Genomic DNA, 23,652 nt, shown 5'->3' with positions numbered 1-23,652 from the left:
CTGACAAATGTTTGAACCCTTCAACAATCCACTGAAGAGGTGTCTGTGTTACTATTAGATAGATCGTGCCAACTTTCCGTCCCAGCAATCACAAAAAAAAACCACAAGAAATATCTTCAAGGAGAACCAAAACAGCAATTACAAGAAAAGATGATGGTCTAACCTTTCGTCACTCTTAACTATCCTGAGAAAAACAAAAAAAAGACCATTATCCCAAAATGAAAAAATGTATTCCTATAGCTGCAATGTGTTAATAAATGTGCGTGAATTTACCACTTCAACCCTGGAAGGTTTCACCCCCTTCCTGACCAGAGCATTTTTTTGCAATTTGGCACTGCACTATTTTAACTGGTAATTGGGTACAGTGTTGCATGAACGTGCAACATTTTTATGCTTTCTTTTGGTGGCATTTGATCACCTGTACAGTTTTTATTTTTCGCTATAAACAAAACACGACCGAATTTTTGGAAGAAAAAAAACAAAAATGTTTACTTTCTGCTATAAAACATACCCAATTAAAAAAAAGTAAAAAAATCGAATGTCTTCATCATTTTAGGCCAATATGTATTCTGCCATATGTTTTTCGTAAAACAAAATAAGCTTATATGGATTAGTTTGCACAAAAGTTATCGCGTCTACAACTATGGAAAATGTAATTTTTTTTACTAGTAATGTTGGCGATTAGCGATTTTTAGTGGACAAATCTGACTCCAAGTGACACTTTTTGGGGAACAGTGACACCAATACAGTAATCTGTGCTAAAAAATGCACTGTCACTGTACTAATGACACTGGCAAATAAGGGGATTATCAGGGGTGATCAAAGGGTTAAATGTGCTTCTAGGGAGTCTAACTGTGTGGGGAATGCTTTGACTGGGGGAAGAGAACGATCTGTGTTCCTGCTTAGCAAAAACACAATATCTCCATATTCCCCTCTGAGAGAACGGCGATCTGTCTTGTTGACATAGACCGTCGCTCTGCCTCTCTCAGGAGAGATCGGCGGGTGCCGGTGAACATCGGGTCCCCTGGACCTGCTGATTGGCTCCAGCTGTGTCCAATCACAGCGGGAGCAGGTCGCCTGTGCCACGCGGTCCAGACCTGGAAGGAGCGGCGACGTACAGGTACGTGATTTCGCACGGACCACCGTGCCACAGTAAAAGTACATGGGGCGGCTTGAAAGCAGTTAAAAGAATTTAACCAAAGTGACGCAGGTAAAAATGCTTTAATTTTACCTGTTTTAGTTGCCAAAGAATTTGTATTTTCAATTAGACATTTTATGACATATATTTCTCTGTACACTATATGGTAAGAAACCTAGGATTACACTGCCAGCTACAAAAGAAATGAAGAAATTAACACTAGACACATAGAAAACTCTACTCTTTAAAACTACAACTTCTCACACCCGATTGGTTCCAAGAAATGTCCTTAGGAAAACAGTTGTTTTGTTTTTATTTTGAACTTTTCTTTTTGCGTTGGAAGATATTTTTCTACTAACAATAACTAAACTCCGGCTAGGTATTGAAAATCCTAGAAGTCTCTCCGATTAGCCAATTAGTGCAAGTTTTCCTAGCTCATTTATACTAATGCTGGTGTTCTCTCTTTGACGGTCCAGCAAATGATATTGACAATCTTGTTGGCAGAAAACTCCACCATTTGGATAAGACCAGTACATCTGAGGATTCCTTGCCAACACACCAGAACCAAAAGCTGTTGCACTTTTTTCCTGACCCCATCTCAGAAGACTTACTTGTTGTTTTTTTTTATGGCCACCGCGCCGGTCCTGATAAGTTGCGAGCAGGAGTTTTTACGCGAGGCTGCAGCTTCGCCTAAAAAATCGATTTGCTGAAAATCAGAATCTGAACTCGATTCAAATCGATTTTTCCCCCAGCCCTAGTTGTGAGTGGCTAGCAGGTGTATGCTGTGTTAAGGAAAGTTTCATTTTTTCTCCCAGAGGCTGTGTGTATTGTTACAACAAATTAGGTTGGGCTCTTTGTCAGGGGGGGTATAAAATAATTGATGATGCAGCACTGAGGTAGGGGGTGCACACTCATGCAAAAACTTTCAGCTTGTTTCCTAGAAGCTCTAGTGAAGCGTTTCATTGCTCCAGCCCCCATTCAGACAATGGAGCTGCATTTATGAGGTCACATGGCATTGGGCTCTTAAATGGCCATAAATCATAATTCACTGGTGGAGTGGTGGCAAGAGAACTTGTGGTCATTGTGCTCTGGCTGCAGTGGCAGTTGTGTCACACAGCTCTACATCCTCAGATGGTCTGTGACTATTCCTGAGAAATTATGTTTCTTTAGAGCAACCTAAAGTAGTTTGCCCTTTTTTTACCCTAATGAGGATATTGCACTGCCTTCCCTGTGTTTAGCATCAGTTCATCCCACAGGGATTTTTCTCCATTGCCTAGATGCGGTAAGGTCCACCAGGGTTTACCATTTTGCCACTGTTTTCATGGACAGACATTCTTTTTTTTTCATTCCTGAAAGGTCCTAAAATAAGTTCTGTGTTCCAGATCCACTATCTCTAAATGAATAGGACAGGTTTTTGTGTAGGCCCGATGGTCTTCTACACATACACTACCTGTCAAAGTTTAAGAACACCTTAATTTTTCCAGTTTTTGTTGAAATATAAACAGTAAAATTATGTAAAGTTAAGTGGTAAATCGCCAGAGGTGGAAAAAAAAAGTTAAGGTTAAAAAAAACTGAAAAATAATGTACATTTCAGAGGTATACAAAAAGACAGTTTTTCAGGGAAGAAGTCATGGGTTAACAACAACCCACAGTTGCTCTGCAGAAACAAATAAATTAAGCCCTGAAAGTTTATACTAATAATTCCTACAGGTGTCCCAACTTTTGTTGAGCACTTACGAGTCTGTATAAAAGCACCCTCTTAATCATTATTTAGACAGTATTGTACTGCAGGAAGTAGTAATTGCTCTCCAAATAGCAAGAAAAAGTCAATTATTAGGCCTCATGCATACTGTACAGTATAAAAGCGCCAGTAGCGTAAGCTGTAGAATTCCGTGTTAAAAAAATTGATATTTTTCCATTAATGTTTTTAGCATAACTGTACTCCCACAAAACCTTGAGGCTCTTTTACAGTTGTTTTTAAAGCTGAAAAACATTGGCTGCAAGCTCTGATCAGATGCTGGTCTTCCAGCAAGCATGTCTGATAAAAGCTGGTCGTTAGACCGGCTTCTGCTGGACAGGCTGCTGTACACAAGGGCGAATGTCAATATTTGGCCCATGTGTACCAGCCTTTAGGATTTCTCCCTTTTGGACTGCTTACTACAACTGAGCAGGTGTGAGGCGGGGAGAGTTGAAGGTCTATAGTTTTCTATGTGCCTAATATCCATTTCTCCTGTAGGCAGAAATTTAACCACTTAACCACTTAAAGTGTTTTTCAGATTTGGTGTTTGCAAGACTAAAACATTTTTTTCTGCTAGAAAATTACTTAAAACCCCCAAACATTATATATATTTTTTTTTCTAACACCCTAGAGAATAAAATGGCGGTCATTGCAATACTTTTTGTCACACCGTATTTGCGCAGCAGTCTTACAAGCGCACTTTTTTTGGAAAAAATTCACTTTTTTGAATTAAAAAATAAGACAACAATAAATTTGGCCCAATTTTTTTATATATTGTGAAAGATAATGTTACGCCGAGTAAAATGATACCCAACATGTCACGCTTTAAAATTGCGCCCGCTCGTGGCATGGCGTCAAACTTTTACCCTTAAAAATCTAGATAGGCGACGTTTAAAAAATTCTATAAGTTGCATTTTTTGAGCTACAGAGTAGCTCTAGGGCTATAATTATTGCTCTCGCTCTAACGATCGCGGCGATACCTCACTTGTGTGATTTGAACACCGTTTTCATATGCGGGCGCTACTTGCGTATGCGTTCGCTTCTGCGCGCGAGCTCGTCAGGACGGGGCGCTTTAAAAAATTTTTTTTTTTGTTTTCTTATTTAATTTTATTGATTTTATTATTTTTTACACTAAAATAAAAAAAAAAAAAAAATGATCACTTTTATTCCTATTACAAGGAATGTAAACATCCCTTGTAATAGAAAAAAGCATGACAGGTCCTCTTAAATATGAGATCTGGGGTCAAAAAGACCTCAGATCTCATATTTAGGCTTAAATGCAAAAAAAAAAAAAAAAAGGAAAATTTGTCATTTAAAAAAATGACACAAAAAAAATTGTCTCTTTAAGAGGCTGGGCGGGACTGACGTTTTGACGTCACTTCCGCCCAGCAGAGCTATGAGGACGGGTGGGGGCCATCTTGCCCTCACTCAAGTCCTCACACACAAGGCGGCAGCATCGGATCTCCTCCGCCGCTACCGACGGCTCCGGTAAGTGGCGGAGGGCGCGGAAAAGCGGCGGGAGGGGGGGGCCCCCTCTCCCGCCACCGATAACGGCGATCTCGCGGCGAATTCGCCGCGGAGACCGCCGTTATCGTTTACACGGCCGCCAGCTGAAAACATGGATATCTCAGTTGTGGCAGCAGCTGCTGCCGTTACTGAGATATCCATGTTTAAAAAGAGGACGTACATATACAGTGGGGGGTCCTTAAGTGGATAACTCTAGGATTCTTACTGTAAAGCGGTCCCTCAATGGAATCAGTACAAACAATCAAATTTTACTAGGCAAGTAATTTAGTTTCCTGGTTCAGTTTAGTGGCTTCTTTAGTCACCTTTTAGCCTTATCAGTGAACAATAATTCAGCCTCTCACCTCTTGACCACTGTCTAATGAGCAAGGAGGGGATACAAAATATAGTAACACTACAGCAGAGAACCAGAATAATCAAATCTGAGTAGCAGTGCTGTGTGTGTGTGTATGTGTGTGTGTGTGTCACACGTGTGGCTGTCTAAAAATACATACATTTTGGGAGGTAAGACAGTAAACCTAAAATGTATTTGCACTGTAGATTTAGCTGTGCATGATTTTCCACTTTTACATACTGAAAACTAATCATTGCGTGTATTAGTTGCGGTTATCAGAATATAATATTTTTCACATTAGTTGTCCTTGGGGGGGGGGGGGGGGGGGAGGATATAGCAAAGGCATCCTTAACCACTTCAGTTCCGGAAGAATTACAATTGTTTTTATAATTTTAGGCCAATATGTATTCTACTTCATATTTTTGGTAAAACAAATCACAATAAGTGTATATTGATTGGTTTGCGCAAAAGTTATTGCATCTACAAAATAGGGGATAGATTTATGGCATTTTTATTTTTACTTTTTTACTAGTAATAGCGGTAATCAGCCATTTCTAGCGGGACTACGACATTGCGGCAGACAGTTTGGACACTTTTGACACTTTTTTGGAACCAGTGACACTTATACAGCGATCAGTGCTATAAAAATGCACTGATTACTGTAAAAAATGACACTGACAGGGAAGGGGTTAACTCGAGGGGCGGTCAAGGGGTCAAGTGTTCCCTAGGGAGGTGTTTCTAACTGTGAGGGGAGTGTACTGACTGGGAGTACAGAGAAATCGCTGCTCCTAAACACTAGGAATAGACGATCACACAGATCCCTGTTTTGCACCACTGAGGAGTGGCCGCTGGCTACGTGCATCGGATCTGGCAATGCGCCACGGGCATGCACGCCTGCTATAGCTCTTTAAAGGAACCGCTGTACCGGTACAGCAATTTGCGCAATAGATCCGACCTGCCACCGTATATCGGCAGCAGCTGGTTGGCAATAGGTAAAAATGCTTTCAAATATAATTTTAAGAAGTTAACTTTAGGTGGAACTTCACTCTTTCACTCAACATTAACTCTTTGTAATCCTTATGCTGCTAGCAATGTTAAAGAGATAGGAAAGCATATCAAATGTACTTGTGTTAAACTTTTTTCCATTTTTTCAGTCACTTTCTGGTCTCCATGCCTAGGCAAATTACATCATACATCCCAAGTGCCTTTAGGAGTGGAGGAGGGGTTTTCACATCTAAGCACACCCTCCTGCCTTCATGCATGAGCTAAGGGCAGATGGATTCCAAAAAGTAAATGCTACATTAATGATCTGCCCTTACTCAAGATGGCCACGGCTAGAAATGCGTTTGAAGTGTTTTCAGAGCAATGTATGCATGGGTGAGTTTGCTTTGAATATTGAAAAATGATTTCATTGTGTTTTTGATTTGTGTTGCTCAGGTGCAGTGTAGTTTCAATTTAATACCCATCTTGCAGACCAAACATCTAAATATGCATTTTTATTAGGGACAGCCTTAGAAGTGTATGTAGTTGCCTTTTGGCAAACTATGTATATTTTTAGTTATTCCACTAGTTTTACCTTCAGGATTTAAAGTGTATGTAAAGGCATGTTTTGTTTTGCATACAACAGGGAATTGTTAGACCTTTTAAAAGGGGTTGTAAAGGTTCATGTTTTTTCACCTTAATGCATCCTATGCATTAAGGTGAAAAAACATCTGACAGTTACGCCCCAGCCCCCCCCCCCCGTTTTACTTACCTGAGCCCGTTCATCTGATGCGCTCGCCCCCAACGTCCTCTTCTCCACTCAGCCTGGCTGTTGATTGGCTAGAGTGGATGAATTGATAGCAGCGCAGCCATTGGCTCGCGCTGCTGCCAATCACATCCAATGACGAGGCGCGCCAGGGGCCGGGGCCAAGTGATACAGTGAGCGGCTATGGCCGCCGGCTGTATCATGGGAGCGAGCCCGCAAGAACTAACCCCCATGGGAGAGAGCTCCCATGAAGGGGGTTAGTTCTTGCGGGGAGGAGCCGAGACAGCCGCCAAGGGACCCCAGAAGACCAGGTACGGGGCCACTCTGTGCAAAACGAGCTGCACAGTGGAGGGAAGTATAACATGTTTGTTATTTAAAAAAAAAATATCCTTTACAACCCCTTTAAGTTTACACTACGGTCCAGGGGCGGACTGACAGCTCATGGGGCCCCCCGGGCAATAGAAGATTATGGAGCCCTCCGGGCTTACAGATGGCCACCACGCCAGGAGGCAGTGCAGAGGCAGGGCAGCTAAAATTTCAGGATTTTCACATCAAAAGCATGTCGGTTTCGGACATATCAGGGACAGATGTAAAAAAAACACAGAATTTGACATACTGTCCCTGGTTTTATTGAGCCTGGCAACCCTGATGGGGCCCCCTAGTGGCATGGGGCCCTCGGGTAGTCGTCAGTCCGCCCCTGCTACGGTCTGTGTCCCAGTAACAATCATTACACAAATAAAAAGTAAAAGGAAATCCCAAATTTTAGAGCTGTCAGAGCAAGGAGGTGAGGTAAAATCCTTTGATTCCCTCTGTTCCCATGAAAAATAAGATGAGAATTATGTTCACTTTGTGGAGATTTCCTCAAATTCTTGCTGTGCCTCCAGTACAGAAAATTAAGGTAAATGCCTGCAGAAGACAGCCATAAAACATAACATGATAGGGGTTTTAGCCCTTCCCTATTGCATCTAATACAAAAAAAAAAAGGCTTTGGCTTTACAAAACACTTTCAAGACACAATTTAAACAGGCGCTATTAGTAATTCCATAAACTAAAACTTTACTGATCCCCTTTGAAGGACTGTAAGCTATACAATTAAAGTGGTTGCAAAGGTTAATAAAAAAAATAAAAAAAATAACAAACATATCATACTTACCTCCACTGTGCAGTTTGTTTTTCACAGAGTGGCCCCAATCCTGCTGGTTCCCACGGCGGCTCCTCCCCACAATAGCTAACCCCCTCTGGGAAGCTCTCTCCCGAGGGGGCTACCTTGCAGGTGCGCTCCCGTGTCATACAGTCGGCGTCCATAGCCGTCGAGTGTATGACTCGGCCCCAAACCATGGAGGCTACTCATTGGATTTGATTGATAGCAGCGGGAGCCAATGGTTGCGCTGCTAAGGATGTATCCAATCAACGCGGAGATTCCGTGGAGAAGAGAGCGCAGTGGACGCGCAGAGCAGGTTAACTGGCTCAGGTAAGTAAAATGGGGGGGGGGGGCTGGTGAGCGCCAGGTGTTTTTTCACCTTAATACATGGGAATCATTAAGGTGAAAAAACACAAACCTTTAGAACCCCTTTAAGTAAGCAGGGAAAAAAATCTTTAACTGCTCATTTTGTTTAGGAGATAATGAATATGGGGATATACTTACCTTATTCCTTGCGTATGCAGGCTTCCTTCGCTTCCTATGATCATGCCCCTGAAGATGTTCCTCTTTGCAGCCTAACTGGTTGCAACTCTCTCACGTGATCAGATACAATGCAAAGCCAGCAGCCCTGTGTCGTACAAGAGGACACTAAGGGCCTGCCCACATTCCATAGCACTGAACAGCAATGGAGAGCTCTATTTTGTAATAAGCAAAGTATATCACCTTATTTATTATCCCTCAAGTAAAACAAATAAATAACCCTTACAGTGGGGAGGGGGAGCCACTGCAAGGCCCCAAGTTTTTCATCCCCAGAGTTAAGCTTCAACGTTTAGAATAAGAGTTAGATGGTTTCAAGTTGTTTTGCACTCTGTGCCTTGCTAAAATAATGTGAATTTATATCTTTCTTTTCTCATCATTTTGTGTTATCGCAGTTGGACACTGACAAGTTCATAATGAGCAAGCTATTGTAACTTTGCACAGAAAGCTGTCTGTAAACAAGTTAGCTGATCATGAAAAACATTCCTACACCAAAAAACCTGTAAATAAAAATATGTTAATTTTCTGTGTGCGTGCATTCAGTCAAGTTAATTGAATGCCATTTGGCCTTCCTGACGTTTCCCCTTTTCCTTTTTTGGAAGATATTTCCATGAACTTACTTTCAGAATGCAACAAACTATAACTTATAATTTACAGCACAATAATTAAACAGCAGCAATTTGCAGGACTTAAAAAAAATAAAAAGATTAGATCCATGCCATATCACTTTCAGTGCTCTCACTTGTCACTGTACCAGCAGCAACAGTTACATTTCAACTCACAATAACAAATCATGCAAGCAAACGCAAGAAACAAAGCTTGAAAGGGGGCAAACAAAACAAGCCACAATGCACTCCCTATGTTGCAATAACTTCTCTGCAGTTTCTAAACTAGCAGGAAGTTTCTTAGGAACACTCAAACCACACCCATGAGGATGGGACAAAACAAAGATGTGAGATGGATGCTGGTCATAAAAACACTTCACACAGACAAGACAAACTGGAGAGAGAGAAAGGAGGAAGTCCATCTCCTCTCAAGTTACCACATCAAGCTGATGGTAGATTCATTTTATAGAGGAAAGGCTCACTTAAAGAGTTGATGGAAAGACAATGGACAGGAAGCCTTGAACAGAGAACCAGCTACAGAAAGAACCGTTTCCTATCTGATTATGCCATATTCAATGGCTATGTTGCAAAAGCAGAATGTTTTTGCAGTACAAATGTGATAAACGGGACAGATGGAAGCGGGATACCTTAAAGTTGTTTAAATTGACTGTGAAATAAAATATTGTAGTCACAAAGCATCTTACTAAAACAGTCATGTTAAGATTATGCGTTACTTAAAAAATGTTTTAAACAATATAAAACCACCTTTTTAGTTGACACAAATCCATATGCCTTCCTTCAGTAGACAGCATGAAACTGAAGGGGTACTTGTAGAACATGATGGTAAACACTTCAATTCGAGGAAAAGTCAACAATTCAAAAAAATTGCTAGATATGGCTACGATTTGAAACAGGCCACATTACCAAAATGAAGGAAGCTAGCCACATATCTCAAGTAGGTTTACTAATAACTTCACTCTGAAAGTTATTTGTGTTTGTGAAAAATCTAAAATTGTAGTGACAAATATTGATACAATCACTGTCTGAAAACATTACGTAAATGTAATATAAAATGGACAATCACTACAGTCCATTTACGGATTACTGTATTTAAATAATCCTCTTTAGTAAAGCTTTACATAATATGTGACACTTCAGCTAAAAGCATCTTAAAAGCTGATGTTAAAGTTTTAAATTGCACCTAAAACAACATTTATTTAAGCAAGAAATGTACCTGAAGTTTTTAACCAATAAAACAACTGTCAATTGACCCAACTTGGATCATTTGTAGATTATTTTATTATTGCTGAACAATCAGCATTCATAGTAACTTGTATTTCTAACTCAGTAGAGGAGTAATGTAATTCTTGACACTGCTCTGTGCTTGAACCTACAGATAACTATTCAACATGGACCTATCCATAATAAATTTGGGTTTACACTGCAATATTAACTTGGACACTGAATGACTATGTAAAACAAATTATTGTATCCTCTTTTCCTGATGACAAATTGACTTTAAGCTACTGCAGATATGGACCAAGTGTTAGCATGGAAAATAAACAGTTCTTATACTATATTTTTCTGTAACTAATCTTAAAAGTAGACCTTACATTGGAATGCAAGATCTGCCTATTACATACAGCCCCCCCCCCCCCCACCTTATAAAAAACACTGCATATTACTTGAAGAAAACACATGTGAAGAAAAGTTAGAAAACAATTACCTTAAATCTGACTTTCACACTAGAGAGTGTGATGCCATGGTCTCTCCAGCACGAACCTGGGGAACCTGGTAACACTGAGAATCCCATATCTTCTGAGGTGTTGGAGATGCAGCATTCCCAATATCTCACAGAAGAACTGTGACATCATATCCCATTAGTGCAGAAGCCAGGTTAAAAGTGATCATGGTTTCTAACTTTTCCCTAAATATATATATATTTTTTTTACAGGTATCATGTGCCATTGTTAGATAGGTGGTGTTGGTCTGTGTGTAATAAACACACCTTGCACTTTAGTGCAAGGTCCGTCTAAATTTTTTTGGTTTATATATTCACCCTTGCATTTTAATAAATGAATAATGGAAAGTTATATCACCGCAATCTCTGTTCCTATTTAGTCCATTACTACCACACGACAAATGCCCACTTGGACACAACCTTCTAATATTATTTGCAGTAGAAAAATATAATATCACTACTGCTGCATTTATGGATTTTATGATATTTATAATATATATGGGATGACAGGGTAACATATAATTAAATTCAGGATAAAGTTATGTTCAGAACAAACACATTCAAATTTGGGGGCCATATTTGGGCTGCTGGAACATAAGACATGTTATTGCTTCCCAGAACAAAATATGTTTAATATCTTGATATGCTGCATTCATAACGAACATCATTTTAATGTTTTCCTAAAGGACAAGGGGGGTTTTGTTATTAGGGTAAGGTTTAGAAACATATGTTGGCTAAGGTAATCCAAGAAATGGAAGTGAAAATGTACAAACTGAAATGTATCAATGGCAACTTTTGCTGAAGGCTGAGACACTGGGATAGATGGGAAACAGTGGGAAAGACATACACCATGACACGGACAGACATGAAGCATTGCCACAGACAGTGCCATCTGAAGAACAAAGACCTGAAATTACAAATTTCCATTTGACCACTGATTAACCCCATAGATGCCAGTGACCAGTGGGATTCTAGCCTGCTGGCAGTGACGGGATTAACAAGATTCCTGCAAAGAAGTTAGAGCGACAGCGGGAGGGTACTAATACGCTGAGCGTCGACAGATAAGTACACTTAGTTAAGTCTTTTTAGTTTCACCTTGGTGGATGAGCATATGTATTCTTGTACAGCAACAGTGCACAATACATATAAAGGTGTACAGATTTATATACAAACACATACACATATAGGTGCATGTAAACGCTTCCATATACATATGCTGAAAACTATATGTATGGTATCCATGCACATATATCAGTATATATCTATATACACAAATGCATCTGAGAGATCATCAGGCAGAATGGGCAACATCTGTATTGACATAAAATCTGATTGGATGAGTCACACAATGTTGCATTTGGTAAAAGTCAGTGGCTCTGTGAAGTGCATATATACCAATAAATAACCTTTTATACCGAGATCAGATTTAATATATAAAAATATTCAGTTTATATTCTGACTACATTATGTATCTTCCAAATCCACAGGTGTATATAAATATATATCCAAATGTATGTATATATATATATATATATATATATATATATATATATATATACATATATATATAAATATACATATGTATAGCCATATATATGGATCTTATATATGTACATATGTATCGTGTATGTATGCGTATGTGCACAGATGAGGAAATAAGAGACAGCCAGAGGTTTTTTGTGTGTGTTAATCTTCAGAGGGAGCTCCTGATTATGAGTCCATAGGTGAGGAGGAGAGGTTAGGGTGAAGTTTGGTGAAGGAGGGTTAGGCACAGTTAATGTGGAAAGCCATACCGCTTTCTGCTTCTGCAAACAACAAGAAAAAAAAATATAGATTTCCAATCAAATACCTTGATAAGAAATTCATGGACACCAAGACATCCCCAGCCCCCCATAAATAATACATAAAATTTATGAAAACAGAACTGAAAAAAAAAGACAAATATTATAAACAAAATCTGTGTGCAGAAAATCACTGCTTCATACCTCTCCATTTCACTTCCCTGTATTTTCATTTACATATTATGTACACTGTAATATGTTTATCATTATGCATATTTTGTAACACAATTAGACAAACTCACTGTATTATACATCGCAAAGCAGAACTACTATTTTACTTGTTTACAATATGAAACTGCGCTAACAGTTGAAACAAAAAGCTGCTAAGCTACCATTAGATAACAATGGTTATAATGTTCACACAAAGTGAGAAGGGTTGCACTAACAAAATGAAAGTTAAACAAATCAAAAGTGCATAAACAAAATGTGATAATATTCTTATAACTATAAATCAAAGTCTACACTCCACATGCACATTTTTCTCTAAATATCCCACTTGTGCAAAAAATATGTGGATATGATGAACCTCTTCGGCAAACAAACAGACACCACATGTGTTTCTCTCCACTGAGTGCCACACCAAGAGTCTTACAGCAAAAATTTGACCCCCTCTTCAAAAAAGTCATGTAACATTTGGTTTAACCAACTATGGCGTATGCCTTTAGGGGATATCGCAACCTAACCCAATGATAGATGTCACCTCCAGTTCACAGCAACATATATCGGAAGATAGAAGACCAAATACACCACATAGTGTAAAACCATTCGGGGAAGCATTAAAATGTATTTTTTACTTGTCACTAAGATCTGTAAGCCTATCATCAGACCCCAGGAAAATCACTTTCAAGCAATTTACACATACACTTAACAGTGCTTGTTTAGGGGTTTCCCCTTTATACTGTAAACGGAGTAGAATTACCTTATTGTCACACAAAAAACAAGGGAGTTGGCCACAATATCACAACTAACCAGCAAAAATAAATAAACTTTTGTCAGGCCAAAGCCAATTGATGCATTATTTTTTTTGTTTTATTCCATGCTTCATCAGAATATGTCTCATCTGGGTGTCAGGCTAGTCTGTATTACCTCCTAGTGTGTGCAACAATTTGATTCAATGTATGAGCACCGTATGCCATCAGACTATACTGTAATGCAAAATATCTGCTGTGTAGTGGTTGACTGCAATGTTTCTGCCAAAAATAATTACAATTAATATGCAGTAATGATCTTTAAATTTGAAAAACACCACCTCAGACCAAATGTCTCAATCACTTAAAAGACTGAGGAAAAAAACAGCTGCATTGTAGTTTATTTAAATGCGAGCATAACATTAGTTCATGAGGCAATATCTGCAAACTAAGCACATAAATCATAAAGTGCAGATCCGAATAGTTCAATATATTACAAGTTATTGTAAATAATATCCAATCAATTTAACAATCCGATAGGTAATTTATTTTACTTTGCACAGGAATGAGCATTGGAGAGGTATGTGTGCACATGGTTCTTGAAAAAGCAGAAAAACAGCTCAGTGTTAGGTTTAGACAAATAATTAAATAAACAGTAATAAACATAAAAGTGAGGTAGGAAATTAACAAAGGGTCAAAACATAAGGATGGGGGAAAGTTAGTTATAACATAACAGCAAAATCAATTATTAGCAAATCAGGGACTTTTGGCTGATTGGCTTTGTATTTGATTATGGTTATGGAAAAAAGTGGGGTGAGGTGGTTAAGCAGGATTAGAGCATGAGGGCTTAAGATGTACTTGTGGAAGCAATGTCACATGAGCAAAATCATGTAACACAAGACACAATTTTAGATTTTTTATTGGTACTATGATGTCATCTTTATGTAAAATATCTCGTTGCTGAATTTGAATTCAGTATGCAGTCACATATATGCATTTTGTTTTTATGTATACAATTTAAAAAATGATGTTTCGAGAAGAAGGTAAAAACATAGGAAAAAAAAACACACTTTTAATATTGCTCTTGATTATAGTTCTATAATTATAAACTTTATCAATGTAACTGGACATAGCCTAAGGGACCAACAAATGGAAAAGCAGGTGCTATCTCTACTAAAGGATCCGTGTTTTAAATGGATGTTGACATAAAACTGTAAAATACCATTTCTAGTGAGAAGACAACAAGGAAACGTTTTAAATGCCCCTGTTTAACAAATTGTATGGACCTGAAAAACTGAAAGAAAAAAAGAATGGTATAGAAAAATTCTGTCAGGCATCTCACAAGTCATGACTTACCTGCTTTCCCCTTTTTCAGATTTGTACTCTATAGCTATCATCAGCAACTTCAGCTTTACAAAGCACAACCTGAAATGTTCAAGAAAACAGTAGAATAATGGAAAAATAAAGATACTAACATCCATACTATCAGATCAATGCTTTGCTCATAACAGACTTTGCGCATTAATTCTAGAAAGGATCTGCAAAATGTGCAGTGGGGCAATGTGCACACATACGATTAGATAAGATCATTATACAGAGTCATTTACAGAGTTGATAACCTACCATAGCTTTCAATACCACCTCTACTCCGACGACACCCAGATCTCTCTCTCCACTCTCCAAACTTACTGAATGACATATCAGTATGGATGTCACACCACTTTCTCAATCTTTCTAAAACTGAGCTTGCAATATTTCCTCCTTCCGCCCCCCCCCCCCCCCAAGTCTTTACAATCATCAAGATCACCAGCAAAACCATTGGACCCTCCACACATGCCAGGGTGCTGGGTGTAATCCTGGACTCTGACCTCTCCTTCAGCCAATTACTGGCTAAATCCTGCCGCCTTAACCTCCGCAACATCTCCAGAATTCGACCCTTCCTGACTAATAGACACCACAAAGCAACTTATTCACTCCTTGATTATTTCCCGCCTTGACTACTGCAACTCTATCCTTAATTACCTACCCTTACGCAGGCCAGCTCCCCTTCAGTCTATTATGAATGCTGCTGCTAGACTAATACACCTCACTAACCGATCAGTGACTGCTGCTCCTCTCTGCCAATCCCTTCACTGGCTTCTTGTACCCCACCTTACAAAATTCAAAATGCTAACCACAACATCGCCCCCAGCTATATCACCAACCTCATCTGCAGATATTGCCCAAATTGTCCCCTCCGCTCCTCCCAGGACCTCCTGCTCTCTAGCTCCCTTGTTACCTCCTTCCATGCTCGCCTTCAGGACTTCTCCAGATCATCTCCCATCCTCTGGAACTCCCTGCCCCAGTATGTCCAATCAGCCCCCAACCTGTCCATCTTTAGGAGATCCCTGAAAACTCTCTTATTCAGGGAAGCCTTTCCCACACCCAGCTAACAACTGTCCCTGAGCCACCCCCATCAAATCAATCCCCATGTCTATTACCTTGTGTACCACCACGCCTCCCTTTAGAATGTAAACTCTACAAGAAGGGCCTTCCTGTCCCTTCTGTATTGAACTGTACTGCAATTGTGCTGGCCCCCCTCTACAATGCAAAGCGCTGCGTAAACTGTTGGCGCTAAATAAATCGTGTATAATAATAATATACAGCTCAGTGTTAATTTAGCTATCACATGACAGGTTGTCACTAATATTCTGCAAATTCACAGCAAAATTTGAGGATCTTAGTACTACTTCGTACAATATTGTCTGCCATTAAACTACCTCTGTTATGTCCAAATATCGTCTAATGATGTTTTAGGGTACCTTAATTATGGCCTACAGGTGCCTTCCTCTGTGTACCCAAGGAAAATGTTTGTACTTACTCACACACCACGGGAAAGGAGAGTCCCACAAATGCAGTCGATAGGTATTCTGTATACATCTCGTTGGACACACCTTCCAGATAATATTTTTGCCATGTATCCTCTTCAATCTGCCATAAGCAACACAAGTTGGCTAAACATTTAAAGATAAACTACTCCGGATAAGTATACATTCTTTAATACATAAAGGCAAAGCTTGGTAAAGTTATACATTATTTGGTGCCCCATCTGCTTTTCAAAAGGTTATTTTTAGCAGAAATATCCACAATTCAATGCCTGTATTTATAAAGATGGGTATCAATATTCAATTAGATTTATGCTGAATGGAAATCTGTCAACACTTTGTCAAACAAATAAAGCAGAATTTTTGTACCCACTATAAAATCCTTTTTTTATCTGCATTGAGGGACACGCAAGTCTAACCTTTGGACTGGACTGCAAAGTACCAGAGGACTGGGCACTGGCAAACAAAAGTCTTAAAGCCCGGGATAACCACTCCTACCAGCATACCTGAGTTTTTAGCAAATTAGTGCCAAAGGCATAATCATAAACGCAGAGGAGTTGGACCCGAGTCCCTCATTCATTAGGAGGCATAGGAAATCTTTAACCTTTGGGACATCCAAAAGCCCTCCCAAGCAAGCCCAATAAAACAATCAAGGACGAAGGACTGCCTGAAGCTTAAAGAGTTGCTGTAACAGCCACTTGGTAGAACTAAAAGAATGTGTGAGCAGAAGGCTGGGTGTCAGCCTTGTGAATTTGGAAAACCGTTTATTGATACCAAAAGCCCAATAAGCACTTCTATATCTAGAGTAGAGTGTGCTTTGACAGGAAATAGTGGAACTCCATCCTTGAGACCATAACCTTGGATGGTCTGGCTGAGCCAGCTACCATTGATGGAATAAGAAACCAGTGCACCGTACATGGTCTATCCAGGACTACAAAAAAGGAATCAGTCATCCTAAAAAGAGTATTGGCTGAAAAATAGCCCAAACAATATCTAGATAATGGAGGGAAATTTCCTTTTGGTGAACTGGAGCTGTAGAGAGGCACAGAAGAAAAATGTCCTACTTGAGATGAAAGGGAGAAACTACCTTGGAAAGAAGTTTTGGCCTTAACATCGTCACCCTATCCCTATACAAAACCAAAAATGGTTCTTTGCAGCATAAGGCCACCAGATCTGACAATGATCTGGCCAAGGCTATGGCTACAAGAAACACAACTTTATGGGTGACTGTAGAGAATGGAATGTCTATAATGGGTTCAAACCAGGGTTTATGAAGTACAGAATAAGCCACATTCAGTTCCAGACCCAATAAACACATTTGTTGCCTGTTGTATTTATATGTAACAAGAATAAAGGACTTTTTGGATTTTTGAGACAAATATCTGGTATTCTTTTTGTTCACCTATATGCAGATTTCTCATTCTGGTGACCCCTTTGTCTTGGAAGGGGGAGGGGAATATCCTGGGGGATCTCAAGCCATTAGGCTAATAATTCCATTTTGAAGGATTATAGATTTGAGTCCAGCATATCACTTCCACCTCTCACTTGAACTTTAAATTGTCCACCAGAGCACGCACGAACGGTTCCATGAAAAAGAGGGCATCTAAGTATCCCATATTGCAAATGTCAAGAGAATGCAGCAGGGCTAGTACTAGGACCAGCACCTTGGTAAATGTCTGGGGTGTAGATGAGAGGATGAAGGGCTGGGCCATGAGCTGGTAATGTAGGGGCCCATCAACAAAACCTAGGAAATTATAATGTGATGGAAAAATAGACACGTAGGTATGTGTCCTCAATGTCCACAAAAGCCACAAAGTCTCCCTGGTGAAAAGTTGGCTATGACACTCCTGGTGGGTTCCATTAAAAAAAAAAAAAATAGAGTGTCCTCTGTGGGCTTGGGAACAATGAACAAGTTTGCATAAAACCCCTGGAAGAATTCTGTCATAGTAACTGGGGCAATGACACCTTGATCCACAAGAGAGCTTTATGGAGGTCTGCTAATCTGTGTGGTGACACAGAAAGGCTGGAGGCAATAAACTGAGGGATGAGCATGGAGCAAAACTCCAGTGTGTAGCCCTGGAAAACCGCCTCCTGCATACAAGTATTTGAGGTGCAAAATTGTCCAAGCTTCCAAAAAAATTTACCTCGACAGGGGGGCACACCTTAATGCAGAAGACGACTTGTTTGAGGTTTTGGCAGATTTAAATGTGAACACTTGCGAAGAAACAAAAAGGATGTTATTTAACAGACAGCGAGAGAAGAGACATTAGAGTCTGTTTTTAGGCTCCTAAAACCAAGCAGTAGCATGGTTGATGATGTTATAAAAAACTTTTTTATGTAATACAACACTTAAAAGTTATTGTTTCACAGATTGGATGCAATCAGACAGTTCTTCAATGATCTGGTATCCTCCTTTCCTCCATTTTTTATAGATACCATCCTCAGTATTTCTGAGTTCACCAGATTACCTGCTCTCATGAGTTGGTGACTACATATGTCACCGTGTGACACATTTTTAGTAAGGCGACCACCTGTTTTAATACCATCACCCAGATGCCTGTGTTCAGCAACCTAGAGTATCCAATGTGGGCGCATAGGGGCAATCACCAGCACTGTATTACTACAGTGCTGAAACTTAGCGGAGGTACAGGTGCTGTGGTTTCCCTGTGTTGACAATCCAGAGCGCTCAGAGCCTACCTATGGAGTGGGCAGTTCCGTTCCGCTCATTCACCGCCTCCTGTGACGCTCCAACACGTCACACGCGTGTAATGCGCATGCAGTGTTTTTTTGGATGGGAGTCGCATATCTCCCACGTCACTTTCTTGCGCCCACAGACGTGTTTGACGCCAGATGCGTCACACGCCAATGCCACACCACCGCATTGAGGGGAAATATAAAGGGCTCCCTCAGCGTATACCAGCTGCACGAGCCCTGCCAGGGAAGCCAAGCTGTAATACAGCCGCCGTAAAGGTAAATACTATTAGAACCAATGGGGGTATTCCCAGCTGCCTCCATGTGGCTCACACCCAATATATTATCGCTTTGATTATAGATCATGGTGTGCCCTTGTCTCATCTATACACCTCGATAATTTGAAGATATTTATCTATAAAAGGTGTCTGCGGAGAAAAGCACACCTTTCCGAAGCCTGAACTCTTTAAGGTATATAATAATTTTTGAACATATGCTCTTTTGAGCAAATATTTCTTCAGTATTTTGAAGTGAATTTAGCAATATATATCCCACTTTTTCTATTTATCATTTATTTTTCATTTTTTATCTTTTCTCCCCTATCTCTTTCTTTACTCCTTATATATCACAGTTTACAGGTTGACGATCAGTCACATCTTTGGCGGCTCTCTGTAATACACACCTGTAGGTGTATGCATTACATCTGTGCACTTGGGCTTCCCCGGCGATACAGGTCTTAAGCATTTCATATATTCACATGTAAGTGGCCCTCAGTAACCCTTTAAAAGCATTTTTCTTTTCGTATTTTCTTTATCCTTATGTTCTATACAGGTCACTGACCAACTTGGACATAAACAGGACACTATGGGTTAACCCCATGATGTCTTTTTATTTATATACACATTTTTGTCACTTGTTGAACAATGGGAATGTACTGGTGGGTTTTCACACCATGTGATAGATGCTCAGACTATATGTTTCTCCTCCTTCCCACCTGGAGCGGCTATTCCCTTTCCCCTATATGTTTCTCCTATCATGATCATTGCTGGACACAGCCATATATGGGCCATATGGTGATGCACTGCTGGTCTGTTATGACACAACAGTGGATCCTGCCATACGGGAAGTGGTATAGCCTTACTCAACAGGAGGACTCGTGATTTTCTTGGAGGTACTGTTTTGATTCCTCTCTAAGTAACAATACAATCATTGACAATATAACTGTGATCCTTTATATATTCTTTCCATTTATTTAATTATTTTCTCTCTCTGTAACAAGTATTTGCTGTAATATATGTTATGTTTATTTACTCATGCTTGGTTAGGAGGCGTAATCCTTCATTTACTTATGAAATTTTTCTGTATTTATTATAGTTTTTTTTCTATGTCCGTGCGTCCCTGAGGAAGCCCTCTTTAGGGCGAAACATGTAGGACTACTAGCATGGGATACACAAGAAAGTTGATGCACATTGTTGTAAATTCCTCTTTCTTGGGTTTTTTAACAAATTTGTACATGTAAAAGTAAAATATATTTATGAATAAATACAATTATCTCTAAACGTGAACTGTAGTTCAAACAAAGATGAAAACAGCGCTAATGAGTAGATATGTCAACTCAGAATAGGGCACTGGTAGACCCAGATGGCACAAGAGGTGATCAGAACCTGAGTGTATGTGCACCAAAAAACAGCTCAAGTTAAAATTGCCTCAAAAAATGGCTAGTGTAACCCTCAAGGGGTGCAAACCTGCCACGGCAGAGAAAGGACTCTGCATATGCACCATCAGTTCCTCCAGATATTGTATGGGTGATAAACGTCTCAGCAAAATCACATGTAAGAGAAATCAACAAGCAGATAATAGTGCAGTGATGTCTTTAAAGTAATCAAATGACAGCAGGTAAATAAAAACCATTAGTGTATGCCCGTACAATATGTCACTGAAAATGAAGCAAAAAAGTAAACAGAAAGGGTTCACCGCTGTCACCGCTGATGTCAGACAACTCCTCGGGCCGCGCGCGCTCTGTGCAGTTGTTGCTGTATCTGGTGCTGGGCTGCGATAGGAGATCTGTGGAGCGCGGTGGAACGCAAGCTGCTTCCGTGTGTAGCGTCGTTGTAGCCACGCCCTGACGCGTTTCGTCACTTCCGACTTCAACAGAGGGCGTGACGCCCTCTGTTGAAGTCGGAAGTGACGAAACGCGTCAGGGCGTGGCTACAACGACGCTACACACGGAAGCAGCTTGCGTTCCACCGCGCTCCACAGATCTCCTATCGCAGCCCAGCACCAGATACAGCAACAACTGCACAGAGCGCGCGCGGCCCGAGGAGTTGTCTGACATCAGCGGTGACAGCGGTGAACCCTTTCTGTTTACTTTTTTGCTTCATTTTCAGTGACATATTGTACGGGCATACACTAATGGTTTTTATTTACCTGCTGTCATTCGATTACTTTAAAGACATCACTGCACTATTATCTGCTTGTTGATTTCTCTTACATGTGATTTTGCTGAGACGTTTATCACCCATACAATATCTGGAGGAACTGATGGTGCATATGCAGAGTCCTTTCTCTGCCGTGGCAGGTTTGCACCCCTTGAGGGTTACACTAGCCATTTTTTGAGGCAATTTTAACTTGAGCTGTTTTTTGGTGCACATACACTCAGGTTCTGATCACCTCTTGTGCCATCTGGGTCTACCAGTGCCCTATTCTGAGTTGACATATCTACTCATTAGCGCTGTTTTCATCTTTGTTTGAACTACAGTTCACGTTTAGAGATAATTGTATTTACACTGTAAAACGGCTCACCCCCGTTTTATTAAAATAGCCGCTTTACTATTCCAAACACCACTCTCACCCATTTTGGTGTTTGTTTCACTCTACAAGTGGTACATTTTGCTCTTATATCAAGTCACTTTCAATCACCTTGTGCATTCACTTAGCGCCGGCAGTGCATCTTTAGGCCTTCACTTGCACTCTTCACTTTCATATTTATGAATAAACATATGTTCTTAATGATAGAATTGTGATTTTTCAATAATTTCTGTGGCTTTGGTTAAAAATGCCAGTATTTACAACAATAACATTTGAATGTTCCAACATGCATCCATACGCCATACCCCGGTATCGGGGATTTGTATAGATGTTATAAAAAACTGGTCCAAAAAGATGCAGGTCCCTGAATGTCATGACGATCAAACACTATTTGCACAAGGGTTCCGCAGTCCAACATGCCTTAGGCCACATGTGTCAAACTGGTGGCCCTCCAGCTGTTGCAAAACTACAAATCCCATGAGGCATTGTAAGGCTGACAGTTACAAGAACCATGCCCTAGCTCTACAAGGTGTGACAACTTAATTCCCAGAAATGAAAAGTTTGCTTACCTATACACTAGCAGCTGTTGTAAACTTCAAAGTAGTCCCTTTGTGAAGTGATGCACTTTTCTATTGCCACTGCTGGAAACATTCCAGGAATTGATTTACCAGGACTCTGCGCAGTATCTTTGTTGCGGTGTGCTGGATGTCAAGAATTATTATTAACTCTTTCCCACCGAGCGTAAGCAGATATGCGGCCTCTGTTTCAGGGGTTATACTGGGATGATGCCTGCAGCATCAGGCATCATCCCGGTACCGTTTTTTAGAGCGGGCGGTCGGCTATTTAGGAATAACAACCGATACGGCTAAAAGCTGCTCGGCTGTTATACCGGAGGAGCGAGAGCGGATGCCCCCTCCTGCCGCCGCTCTTCCCGGGCCTCCCGTCCCACCAGGAGACCTGGTCCGTGATACTGCACTTCTGCTGGCTAGAGAGAGACTGGCACAAAGCCGGAAACGGCTTTGTACCAATCTTCTCTCTGTAAAACACGCAAGCAACGTCACTTCCGGTTTACTCGGCTTCCAATGGCATCGGTTTTAAAAAAAAGTGAAAGTATTCAGAATCGCCATTGTTGGTGATCTGAATACTTCAAAGTGTAAAGGAGGGATTTGGGGTCTTTTAGACCCCCGATCCCTCCATAAAGAGTACCTGTCACCACCTATTACTGTTACAAGGGATGTTTACATTCCTTGTGACAGCAATACAGGTAATCAATTTGTATTTATTTTTTTAAGCAACAAAACAAATAAAATAAATTTGAAAAATACAAATAAAAATTAAAGCTCCCCTGTCCCCGCAGCAAAGAAAACACACACATAAGTCGCCCCCGCCTATGTAAGCAGTGTTCAAATGACATGAGCTATTTCCAAGATCGTCAGAGCGAGAGCAATAATTCTAGACTTCCTCTGCAACTCTAACCTGGTAACCGTGATTTTTTTTTAAAGTGTCACCTATGGTGATTTTTAGCTACTGTAGTTTGTCGCCATTCTACGAGTGTGCGCAATTTCAAAGCATGACATGTTGAGTATCTATTTACTCGGCGTAACATCATCTTTGATATTATACAAACAAATTGGGCTAACTTTACGGTTTGTCTTTTTTTTGTGTGTCTTTTTTCCTAAAAAATTGCATTTGAAAGACCGCTAAGCAAATACAGTGTGGCATAAAATATTAAAACAATCGCCATTTTATTCTCTAGATTCTGTGCTAAAATATATTATATATATATATATATATATATATATATATATATATATATATATATATATATATATAAATAAATAAATAAAATGTTTGGGGATTTCAAGTAATTTTCTAGCAAAAAATACAGATTTTGAACTGGCAAGCAACACATGTCAGACATAGGCGTAGTCATGAAAGGGTTAATATTACTACGACAGATACTTATATAAGCACCGTTAATTTTTATATATATATATATATATATATATATATATATATATATACACATATACAC

At 39.9% G+C, this 23,652-nt stretch overlaps 1 protein-coding gene across 19 annotated transcripts in view; it reads right to left on the bottom strand.

The window, feature by feature from the left end:
- KCNMA1 (potassium calcium-activated channel subfamily M alpha 1) overlaps nucleotides 1-23,652 on the bottom strand; it is an 856,444-nt gene that overhangs the window by 304,889 nt on the left and 527,903 nt on the right. For 13 of the 19 annotated variants that reach the window (XM_040320626.1, XM_040320627.1, XM_040320632.1 and 10 more), the window contains exons 15-17: nucleotides 16,115-16,224; nucleotides 14,611-14,679; nucleotides 12,299-12,310 (exon numbers count right to left, since the gene is read on the bottom strand). In XM_040320626.1, coding sequence (XP_040176560.1) covers nucleotides 12,299-12,310; nucleotides 14,611-14,679; nucleotides 16,115-16,224 — 191 coding nt within the window. The remainder of the gene's footprint in view (nucleotides 1-12,298; nucleotides 12,311-14,610; nucleotides 14,680-16,114; nucleotides 16,225-23,652) is intronic. The other 6 variants (XM_040320628.1, XM_040320631.1, XM_040320642.1 and 3 more) reach the window with 1 other exon arrangement.

Source organism: Rana temporaria, chromosome 8 (genome assembly GCF_905171775.1).
Source record: "Rana temporaria chromosome 8, aRanTem1.1, whole genome shotgun sequence".
Lineage (NCBI taxonomy): Eukaryota > Metazoa > Chordata > Amphibia > Anura > Ranidae > Rana > Rana temporaria.
This window is presented reverse-complemented; position numbering and strand designations above follow the sequence as displayed.